Source organism: Lonchura striata, chromosome 3 (genome assembly GCF_050655825.1).
Source record: "Lonchura striata isolate lonStrDom1 chromosome 3, ASM5065582v1, whole genome shotgun sequence".
NCBI classification, from domain to species: Eukaryota; Metazoa; Chordata; class Aves; order Passeriformes; family Estrildidae; genus Lonchura; species Lonchura striata.
Genome location: NC_140705.1, coordinates 35,205,696 through 35,216,721, shown reverse-complemented (window position 1 = coordinate 35,216,721; position 11,026 = coordinate 35,205,696). Strand labels below are relative to the sequence as shown.

At 54.9% G+C, this 11,026-nt stretch overlaps 3 protein-coding genes across 3 annotated transcripts; all 3 read left to right on the top strand.

Moving 5' to 3' along the window:
- The first annotated feature begins 49 nt into the window (after positions 1-49).
- On the top strand, positions 50-2,946 carry LOC146767848 (inositol 1,4,5-trisphosphate receptor-interacting protein-like 1). Its single transcript, XM_085574804.1, has one exon. The coding sequence runs from the start codon at positions 80-82 to the stop codon at positions 1,646-1,648; it is 1,569 nt and encodes a 522-aa protein (XP_085430930.1). The 5' UTR covers positions 50-79; the 3' UTR covers positions 1,649-2,946.
- Positions 2,947-3,765: 819 nt separating this feature from the next.
- Positions 3,766-5,640, top strand: LOC146767847 (inositol 1,4,5-trisphosphate receptor-interacting protein-like 1). The gene has a single exon (XM_085574805.1). It carries the CDS (start codon positions 3,906-3,908, stop codon positions 4,998-5,000), a length of 1,095 nt encoding a protein of 364 aa, XP_085430931.1. The 5' UTR covers positions 3,766-3,905; the 3' UTR covers positions 5,001-5,640.
- Positions 5,641-7,196: 1,556 nt separating this feature from the next.
- On the top strand, positions 7,197-9,789 carry LOC146767846 (inositol 1,4,5-trisphosphate receptor-interacting protein-like 1). The gene has a single exon (XM_085574803.1). It carries the CDS (start codon positions 7,258-7,260, stop codon positions 8,350-8,352), a length of 1,095 nt encoding a protein of 364 aa, XP_085430929.1. The 5' UTR covers positions 7,197-7,257; the 3' UTR covers positions 8,353-9,789.
- Positions 9,790-11,026: the final 1,237 nt, after the last annotated feature.

The window sequence follows — 11,026 nt, the reverse complement described above, 5'->3', positions numbered from 1 at the left end:
GGCCGCACTGGAGCGCATGCAGCAGCGTGCTGAGTACCTGAACCAGCAGACGACTCGGCTGGTTCAGGAGCTGGAGCAGATGGAGCAGGAGCAGAGCGGTGGGGCCTGGGGAGTCCTGCTCGGGTGGCACTTCTGGGCTCTGGCTGGAATCGCTGTCCTTCATTTGGCCCTGCGGTTTGCACTTGTGAAAATGGGACACGATCCAGACAACGGTGGCCACAAGGAGAGGTCCAGCACCAACTTGTTGGAGGAGGAAGAAGGAGGAGGCAACGTGGTTGCAAAGGAAGGAACAGAAAGCAGCGTTGCTGCAAATGCGGAAGACGACAAGAAGGGGCGAAATGAAGAAGGCAGTAACAGCGATGCAAAGGCAGAAAGCAGTGCTGGAAAGGAAGCAAAAGACGGCCACAACACTGCAGAGGAAGAATTGAACCAAGATGAAAAGGCGGGGGAAGCCAATGTGGCCGGAAATGCAGAAGGCAATCAGGAGAAGGCAAACGGAAAAGATGATGACCACAATGCCAAAAGGAAGCTTGGAAGCCGTCTGGAGGAGCGCATGCAGTTGCCTGTTCCGGATCTGGAGAAAGGCTGCCAGCTGATAACGGACCTGATGGACAAACTGACCCACATCTTTGGACAAGGCTTGTCCAACGGTTTCTACCCGGTGCCGCAACAAGCTGTTGGGGTGGGCAGCGCCTTTGAAGGCTGGAGTCCCGGGCATGCACAAGATGTTGTGTACCGTGTGCTTGTACCCCTGAGCCCCCCTCCAGGACATGCCTTCCACCTGGAGCTGGACACTGCAGGGATGCTCCAGAGGAACTTCTGTGTCCGTGTGGAGCTGCTGTGCACCTGCATGAGGGAGAGGCTGGGGGAGGACATGCTGTGTTTCCTCCACCACCCCGAGGAGGAGCTGAGAAGGAGACAGGAGCCCAGCCTCCTGCACACCCTCTGCACCGGCTCCTATCTAGATGCGGAGAAGACTGTCCACTGGTTCTGTGGATTTGTGAGAGTAGCCTGGCTGCTCTTGCCTCAATCCCGCCACTGGCGTTTAACATGGCAGCCCTGCAGCCGCTCCTGTAAATTTCAGCTGAGCAAAGACAAGGAAAGCTTCACGGCTGAGATGATCTTTGCAGTGCGCCAAGGAGATTCCGATATCTTTGTGTGCAGCCAGCCTGCAGAAGTAGGCATCCCAAGCACAACGTGGCCGGAGACTTACGCCGTGGCGGAGGCAAACTTCTTCAGGCACATTTCCAGGCAGGCCCCCCAGGACAGCTGTCACTGCAAGTGCCTGCAGCTCCTCACAGGCTTCCTGATGGGTGTAGGTTTTTCCAGCTACGCCCTGAAGACTGTGGTGATGCACCTCCTGAACACCGAACCCCTGACGCGGTGGCGCAGGAGGGATTTCGGGCAGCGACTGATGGACATCCTGAAGTACCTGCGCTGCTCGCTGGACACAAAACAGCTTCACCACTTTGTCCTTGGCAATGCGAGCTTCCCGGTGGAGATCAGCTTGCCCTCCGGCTTCCGGGTGGCTGAAGCACCCAACCTCTTTGAGCACCTGGCCAGCAGTCCAAATGCCCACAGGAAGGCCGTGCAGGAGTACAATTGCCTGCTGGATCGGCTCAAACAACTGCCGATCCACGGCCATTGAAAGAGATCCTGATGCACAGAGCTGTGCTTGTGGGGCCTCTTGACAGACCCTGTATATATTAACCTCCCGTAGTTAGTGCATTTACAGTATATATTGGTACCCTGTAATTAGTGCTTTTACGCTATTTATTAATACCCCATAAGTACTGCGTTTAAGATATAGAGATATCTCTTAGGACCCTCTAGTTAGTGAATTTACACTATATTTATAGGAACACTCTAGTTAGTGCTTTTGTATTTACATTAATAGGTCTAGTTAGTGCATTCAGAAACCTCAACCTGTTTTGGATTTGTTTCAATAAACTGGTCTATTCCAGAAGCTGGATTGTGCAAGCTCTTCTTGAGCTCGGGCAGACCTAGAGCATTTGTAAATTCCGCTAGTTGTGAATTTGTGGCTGGCAGGGAGCAGACACTGTTAATAGCAAGGCTTTTTTAACTGACGCGTACAATTCTCAGTCTGCCTTGCTCCTCTCAATGGTCTCCCTGGTGCAGCGGACACTGAAGACCACGGTGGTGCAAAGATGATTTTTGCCCTGTGTTGCCCTTGCACTCTCTGTCCATGCTGGCCGTTGCACACGGGCTCTGAAACTCCCTGGCAGCTCTGCCTGGGCAGGGACCAAGCAAGAGGCACCACTGCTGTGCCTCCTTGTGTTCACTCTGGAGACAGTGAAGGTCCTGCTCATCGCAGACACTCTGCGGGGCTTTGGCAACGCAGAAATGCATTTGTTGCACATGCAGAACACTGTGCTCTGCTGGAAATGGGAGTTGCCTGCTGGAAATCACCCCCGGGGCCGCCCCTTTCCGCAGCTGCTCCTCAGCCCTGGGAAGTGTCTCCAGGGAATCAATGTCCTCTCAAAGTGGCACGGTGGGAACAGAGATCCTGCCATGCTGAAGCCCCGTGTCACCTCCTGGACATTCGCCACTACACGCCCAAGGGTGTCACTTAGATCCCAGGCGCGACCCCAAAAGCACAGATGTCAGCAGCGAGGCAACCACTTCTATCTCACAGCAGGAGATTTCCAGGAACAAAGCATTCATGAGTGCTGTCACTCAATGTCAGATTGAAAAGGCTTTGGGGGCTTCTGCCTGTTTTGCCAAGGGAACCCCCAGAGTGTCCATTACGACCAGTAGGTCTGCTCTTTGCGCGTTCCAGGTCTTTGGTTGCCAGGGGCCATTAGGAGTCCCAGAGCCGAGGTAGAGCTGGAGGTTGGCGCTGGTCTGGCGTGGCCGGGACGCACTGTGGCACCTGTGACATCAGAGCCCCAGTGTCACAATGGGGGCAGCTGCCATCAGAAGCAGCAGGTAACACAGCCTCAGTACAGCCTCGGCAAGCGGCGAGCGTGCACGCAGACAGGAGGCTGTGCTGAACGCGGAACCAGGGCCTCGGCAGCAGCGCGAGTAGCCAGGGAGCAGCTTCTCAGAGGGCATCCAGCAGCCAGTCCCTGGCAGGAGTGCCTCTGCCCAGAGCCTTGGTGCCAGCGCTGGGGCAGAGGCACAGGTCTGGCAGCCTGCCAGTTGCCTGGCCGCCTCTTTCTTGCTTTCAGAAACCCGGGGCTCCTGTCCCCACTTGCCCTAGCAGTAGCTCCCTCTCATCCCCACTGAAGCCCTGCTCACTGCCCGAGACCATGCTTGCCATTCCGCTCCTTCTCTTGCTTGTGCCAGGCCTCATCCTGTACCCGCAGCAGGCCGGGGATGGGCTGGATGAGGCCGCACTGGAGCGCATGCAGCAGCGTGCTGAGTACCTGAACCAGCAGATGACTCGGCTGGTTCAGGAGCTGGAGCAGATGGAGCAGGAGCAGAGCGGTGGGGCCTGGGGAGTCCTGCTCGGGTGGCACTTCTGGGCTCTGGCTGGAATCGCTGTCCTTCATTTGGCCCTGCGGTTTGCACTTGTGAAAATGGGACACGATCCAGACAACGGTGGCCACAAGGAGAGGTCCAGCACCAACCTGTTGGAGGAGGAAGAAGGAGGAGGCAACGTGGTTGCAAAGGAAGGAACAGAAAGCAGCGTTGCTGCAAATGCGGAAGACGACAAGAAGGGGCGAAATGAAGAAGGCAGTAACAGCGATGCAAAGGCAGAAAGCAGTGCTGGAAAGGAAGCAAAAGACGGCCACAACACTGCAAAGGAAGAATTGAACCAAGATGAAAAGGCGGGGGAAGCCAATGTGGCCGGAAATGCAGAAGGCAATCAGGAGAAGGCAAACGGAAAAGATGATGACCACAATGCCAAAAGGAAGCTTGGAAGCCGTCTGGAGGAGCGCATGCAGTTGCCTGTTCCGGATCTGGAGAAAGGCTGCCAGCTGATAACGGACCTGATGGACAAACTGACCCACATCTTTGGACAAGGCTTGTCCAACGGTTTCTACCCGGTGCCGCAACAAGCTGTTGGGGTGGGCAGCGCCTTTGAAGGCTGGAGTCCCGGGCATGCACAAGATGTTGTGTACCGTGTGCTTGTACCCCTGAGCCCCCCTCCAGGACATGCCTTCCACCTGGAGCTGGACACTGCAGGGATGCTCCAGAGGAACTTCTGTGTCCGTGTGGAGCTGCTGTGCACCTGCACGAGGGAGAGGCTGGGGGAGGACATGCTGTGTTTCCTCCACCACCCCGAGGAGGAGCTGAGAAGGAGACAGGAGCCCAGCCTCCTGCACACCCTCTGCACCGGCTCCTATCTAGATGTGGAGAAGACTGTCCACTGGTTCTATGGATTTGTGAGAGTTGCCTGGCTGCTCTTGCCTCAATCCCGCCACTGGCGTTTAACATGGCAGCCCTGCAGCCGCTCCTGTAAATTTCAGCTGAGCAAAGACAAGGAAAGCTTCACGGCTGAGATGATCTTTGCAGTGCGCCAAGGAGACTCCGATATCTTTGTGTGCAGCCAGCCTGCAGAAGTAGGCATCCCAAGCACAACGTGGCCGGAGACTTACGCCGTGGCGGAGGCAAACTTCTTCAGGCACATTTCCAGGCAGGCCCCCCAGGACAGCTGTCACTGCAAGTGCCTGCAGCTCCTCACAGGCTTCCTGATGGGTGTAGGTTTTTCCAGCTACGCCCTGAAGACTGTGGTGATGCACCTCCTGAACACCGAACCCCTGACGCGGTGGCGCAGGAGGGATTTCGGGCAGCGACTGATGGACATCCTGATGTACCTGCGCTGCTCGCTGGACACAAAACAGCTTCACCACTTTGTCCTTGGCAATGCGAGCTTCCCGGTGGAGATCAGCTTGCCCTCCGGCTTCCGGGTGGCTGAAGCACCCAACCTCTTTGAGCACCTGGCCAGCAGTCCAAATGCCCACAGGAAGGCCGTGCAGGAGTACAATTGCCTGCTGGATCGGCTCAAACAACTGCCGATCCACGGCCATTGAAAGAGATCCTGATGCACAGAGCTGTGCTTGTGGGGCCTCTTGACAGACCCTGTATATATTAACCTCCCGTAGTTAGTGCATTTACAGTATATATTGGTACCCTGTAATTAGTGCTTTTACGCTATTTATTAATACCCCATAAGTACTGCGTTTAAGATATAGAGATATCTCTTAGGACCCTCTAGTTAGTGAATTTACACTATATTTATAGGAACACTCTAGTTAGTGCTTTTGTATTTACATTAATAGGTCTAGTTAGTGCATTCAGAAACCTCAACCTGTTTTGGATTTGTTTCAATAAACTGGTCTATTCCAGAAGCTGGATTGTGCAAGCTCTTCTTGAGCTCGGGCAGACCTAGAGCATTTGTAAATTCTGCTAGTTGTGAATTTGTGGCTGGCAGGGAGCAGACACTGTTAATAGCAAGGCTTTTTTAACTGACGCGTACAATTCTCAGTCTGCCTTGCTCCTCTCAATGGTCTCCCTGGTGCAGCGGACACTGAAGACCACGGTGGTGCAAAGATGATTTTTGCCCTGTGTTGCCCTTGCACTCTCTGTCCATGCTGGCCGTTGCACACGGGCTCTGAAACTCCCTGGCAGCTCTGCCTGGGCAGGGACCAAGCAAGAGGCACCACTGCTGTGCCTCCTTGTGTTCACTCTGGAGACAGTGAAGGTCCTGCTCATCGCAGACACTCTGCGGGGCTTTGGCAATGCAGAAATGCATTTGTTGCACATGCAGAACACTGTGCTCTGCTGGAAATGGGAGTTGCCTGCTGGAAATCACCCCCGGGGCCGCCCCTTTCCGCAGCTGCTCCTCAGCCCTGGGAAGTGTCTCCAGGGAATCAATGTCCTCTCAAAGTGGCACGGTGGGAACAGAGATCCTGCCATGCTGAAGCCCCGTGTCACCTCCTGGACATTCGCCACTACACGCCCAAGGGTGTCACTTAGATCCCAGGCGCGACCCCAAAAGCACAGATGTCAGCAGCGAGGCAACCACTTCTATCTCACAGCAGGAGATTTCCAGGAACAAAGCATTCATGAGTGCTGTCACTCAATGTCAGATTGAAAAGGCTTTGGGGGCTTCTGCCTGTTTTGCCAAGGGAACCCCCAGAGTGTCCATTACGACCAGTAGGTCTGCTCTTTGCGCGTGTCAGGTCTTTGGTTGCCAGGGGCCATTAGGAGTCCCAGAGCCGAGGTAGAGCTGGAGGTTGGCGCTGGTCTGGCGTGGCCGGGACGCACTGTGGCACCTGTGACATCAGAGCCCCAGTGTCACAATGGGGGCAGCTGCCATCAGAAGCAGCAGGTAACACAGCCTCAGTACAGCCTCGGCGAGCGGCGAGCGTGCACGCAGACAGGAGGCTGTGCTGAACGCGGAACCAGGGCCTCGGCAGCAGCGCGAGTAGCCAGGGAGCAGCTTCTCAGAGGGCATCCAGCAGCCAGTCCCTGGCAGGAGTGCCTCTGCCCAGAGCCTTGGTGCCATTGCTGGGGCAGAGGCACAGGTCTGGCAGCCTGCCAGTTGCCTGGCCGCCTCTCTCTTGCTTTCAGAAACCCGGGGCTCCTGTCCCCACTTGCCCTAGCAGTAGCTCCCTCTCATCCCCACTGAAGCCCTGCTCACTGCCCGAGACCATGCTTGCCATTCCACTCCTTCTCTTGCTTGTGCCAGGCCTCATCCTGTACCCGCAGCAGGCCGGGGATGGGCTGGATGAGGCCGCACTGGAGCGCATGCAGCAGCGTGCTGAGTACCTGAACCAGCAGACGACTCGGCTGGTTCAGGAGCTGGAGCAGATGGAGCAGGAGCAGAGCGGTGGGGCCTGGGGAGGCCTGCTCGGGTGGCACTTCTGGGCTCTGGCTGGAATCGCTGTCCTTCATTTGGCCCTGCGGTTTGCACTTGTGAAAATGGGACACGATCCAGACAACGGTGGCCACAAGGAGAGGTCCAGCACCAACTTGTTGGAGGAGGAAGAAGGAGGAGGCAACGTGGTTGCAAAGGAAGGAACAGAAAGCAGCGTTGCTGCAAATGTGGAAGATGACAAAAAGAGGGGAAATGAAGAAGGCAGTAACAGCGATGCAAAGGCAGAAAGCAGTGCTGGAAAGGAAGCAAAAGACGGCCACAACACTGCAGAGGAAGAATTGAACCAAGATGAAAAGGCGGGGGAAGCCAATGTGGCCGGAAATGCAGAAGGCAATCAGGAGAAGGCAAACAGAAAAGATGATGACCACAATGCCAAAAGGAAGCTTGGAAGCCATCTGGAGGAGCGCATGCAGTTGCCTGTTCCGGATCTGGAGAAAGGCTGCCAGCTGATAACGGACCTGATGGACAAACTGGCCCACATCTTTGGACAAGGCTTGTCCAACAGTTTCTACCCGGTGCCGCAACAAGCTGTTGGGGTGGGCAGCGCCTTTGAAGGCTGGAGTCCCGGGCATGCACAAGATGTTGTGTACCGTGTGCTTGTACCCCTGAGCTCCCCTCCAGGACATGCCTTCCACCTGGAGCTGGACACTGCAGGGATGCTCCAGAGGAACTTCTGTGTCCGTGTGGAGCTGCTGTGCACCTGCACGAGGGAGAGGCTGGGGGAGGACATGCTGTGTTTCCTGCACCACCCCGAGGAGGAGCTGAGAAGGAGACAGGAGCCCAGCCTCCTGCACACCCTCTGCACCGGCTCCTATCTAGATGTGGAGAAGACTGTCCACTGGTTCTATGGATTTGTGAGAGTAGCCTGGCTGCTCTTGCCTCAATCCCGCCACTGGCGTTTAACATGGCAGCCCTGCAGCCGCTCCTGTAAATTTCAGCTGAGCAAAGACAAGGAAAGCTTCACGGCTGAGATGATCTTTGCAGTGCGCCAAGGAGATTCCGATATCTTTGTGTGCAGCCAGCCTGCAGAAGTAGGCATCCCAAGCACAACGTGGCCGGAGACTTACGCCGTGGCGGAGGCAAACTTCTTCAGGCACATTTCCAGGCAGGCCCCCCAGGACAGCTGTCACTGCAAGTGCCTGCAGCTCCTCACAGGCTTCCTGATGGGTGTAGGTTTTTCCAGCTACGCCCTGAAGACTGTGGTGATGCACCTCCTGAACACCGAACCCCTGACGCGGTGGCGCAGGAGGGATTTCGGGCAGCGACTGATGGACATCCTGATGTACCTGCGCTGCTCGCTGGACACAAAACAGCTTCACCACTTTGTCCTTGGCAATGCGAGCTTCCCGGTGGAGATCAGCTTGCCCTCCGGCTTCCGGGTGGCTGAAGCACCCAACCTCTTTGAGCACCTGGCCAGCAGTCCAAATGCCCACAGGAAGGCCGTGCAGGAGTACAATTGCCTGCTGGATCGGCTCAAACAACTGCCGATCCACGGCCATTGAAAGAGATCCTGATGCACAGAGCTGTGCTTGTGGGGCCTCTTGACAGACCCTGTATATATTAACCTCCCGTAGTTAGTGCATTTACAGTATATATTGGTACCCTGTAATTAGTGCTTTTACGCTATTTATTAATACCCCATAAGTACTGCGTTTAAGATATAGAGATATATCTTAGGACCCTCTAGCTAGTGAATTTACACTATATTTATAGGAACACTCTAGTTAGTGCTTTTGTATTTACATTAATAGGTCTAGTTAGTGCATTCAGAAACCTCAACCTGTTTTGGATTTGTTTCAATAAACTGGTCTATTCCAGAAGCTGGATTGTGCAAGCTCTTCTTGAGCTCGGGCAGACCTAGAGCATTTGTAAATTCCGCTAGTTGTGAATTTGTGGCTGGCAGGGAGCAGACACTGTTAATAGCAAGGCTTTTTTAACTGACGCGTACAATTCTCAGTCTGCCTTGCTCCTCTCAATGGTCTCCCTGGTGCAGCGGACACTGAAGACCACGGTGGTGCAAAGATGATTTTTGCCCTGTGTTGCCCTTGCACTCTCTGTCCATGCTGGCCGTTGCACACGGGCTCTGAAACTCCCTGGCAGCTCTGCCTGGGCAGGGACCAAGCAAGAGGCACCACTGCTGTGCCTCCTTGTGTTCACTCTGGAGACAGTGAAGGTCCTGCTCATCGCAGACACTCTGCGGGGCTTTGGCAACGCAGAAATGCATTTGTTGCACATGCAGAACACTGTGCTCTGCTGGAAATGGGAGTTGCCTGCTGGAAATCACCCCCGGGGCCGCCCCTTTCCGCAGCTGCTCCTCAGCCCTGGGAAGTGTCTCCAGGGAATCAATGTCCTCTCAAAGTGGCACGGTGGGAACAGAGATCCTGCCATGCTGAAGCCCCGTGTCACCTCCTGGACATTCGCCACTACACGCCCAAGGGTGTCACTTAGATCCCAGGCGCGACCCCAAAAGCACAGATGTCAGCAGCGAGGCAACCACTTCTATCTCACAGCAGGAGATTTCCAGGAACAAAGCATTCATGAGTGCTGTCACTCAATGTCAGATTGAAAAGGCTTTGGGGGCTTCTGCCTGTTTTGCCAAGGGAACCCCCAGAGTGTCCATTACGACCAGTAGGTCTGCTCTTTGCGCGTGTCAGGTCTTTGGTTGCCAGGGGCCATTAGGAGTCCCAGAGCCGAGGTAGAGCTGGAGGTTGGCGCTGGTCTGGCGTGGCCGGGACACACTGTGGCACCTGTGACATCAGAGCCCCAGTGTCACAATGGGGGCAGCTGCCGTCAGAAGCAGCAGGTAACACAGCCTCAGTACAGCCTCGGCGAGCGGCGAGCGTGCACGCAGACAGGAGGCTGTGCTGAACGCGGAACCAGGGCCTCGGCAGCAGCGCGAGTAGCCAGGGAGCAGCTTCTCAGAGGGCATCCAGCAGCCAGTCCCTGGCAGGAGTGTCTCTGCCCAGAGCCTTGGTGCCATTGCTGGGGCAGAGGCACAGGTCTGGCAGCCTGCCAGTTGCCTGGCCGCCTCTCTCTTGCTTTCAGAAACCCGGGGCTCCTGTCCCCACTTGCCCTAGCAGTAGCTCCCTCTCATCCCCACTGAAGCCCTGCTCACTGCCCGAGACCATGCTTGCCATTCCGCTCCTTCTCTTGCTTGTGCCAGGCCTCATCCTGTACCCGCAGCAGGCCGGGGATGGGCTGGATGAGGCCGCACTGGAGCGCATGCAGCAGCGTGCTGAGTACCTGAACCAGCAGATGACTCGGCTGGTTCAGGAGCTGGAGCAGATGGAGCAGGAGCAGAGCGGTGGGGCCTGGGGAGTCCTGCTCGGGTGGCACTTCTGGGCTCTGGCTGGAATCGCCGTCCTTCACTTGGCCCTGCGGTTTGCACTTGTGAAAATGGGACGCGATCCAGACAACGGTGGCCACAAGGAGAGGTCCAGCAACAACTTGATTTTTTTGACAAGGGGAAAGGGTCTGTGTTATAGTTTGTTTTTGTAAAACCTGCCTTTGTCCTTACCTTGCCATTTTCCTTCTTTTCCCAGAGCAGCATGGCATGTGTCTTCTCCTGCAGGAGCTGTGAGCTGTGAGGCCCTGGGTGTTTTGGCTGCTCCTTGGACAGGAGGCCCAAATGGGGCAATATTTAGTTGGTGGCCATAGTTATACAGCTCTCTAATACACCACGGAGGGGTGAGCTTGAAAGCTTCTTCCCCATGCAGCTGTTTGCGCCCCCCGGTCTGTAGTCTGAAATCCCTTACATTTCACATAGCACCTCTTGAAACTGTAGGTCAGAGAAGCATCAGTTCAAATATCTGCCTTTAATTCTTCTAAAGAAAGGGCCCCAAAATTTTCACTACAGAGCAACATCTTCATACTAGAGTTTTTCTGTGGCTTTTTTATCTGCTCACAGGAGAGGTGTGTGAAACACATTCCTGGAACTGGGTGTCTGTAAAAATTACCTTTTGTAATGACTTTTCCCTCCCATGAAGTCTAGATTGAATTTTGAGTATGATACACTCAACTTACAAGTGAAAGACTTACAAGAAAACCAAAAGAATATATTGATTGGTAGGACTTAAATTCAAATGGTTTAAAAAAATTATCAAAGATCATGCATTCATAACATTTACCTTTTCTCAGCTATAACAGACATACATGACTGCAAACACCAAGGAGTCC

Bases quoted from the DNA above. Each gene is read 5' to 3' on its own strand.
- LOC146767848 (XM_085574804.1), top strand. From the start codon at position 80: ATGGAGCAGGAGCAGAGCGGTGGGGCCTGGGGAGTCCTGCTCGGGTGG.
- LOC146767847 (XM_085574805.1), top strand. From the start codon at position 3,906: ATGCAGTTGCCTGTTCCGGATCTGGAGAAAGGCTGCCAGCTGATAACG.
- LOC146767846 (XM_085574803.1), top strand. From the start codon at position 7,258: ATGCAGTTGCCTGTTCCGGATCTGGAGAAAGGCTGCCAGCTGATAACG.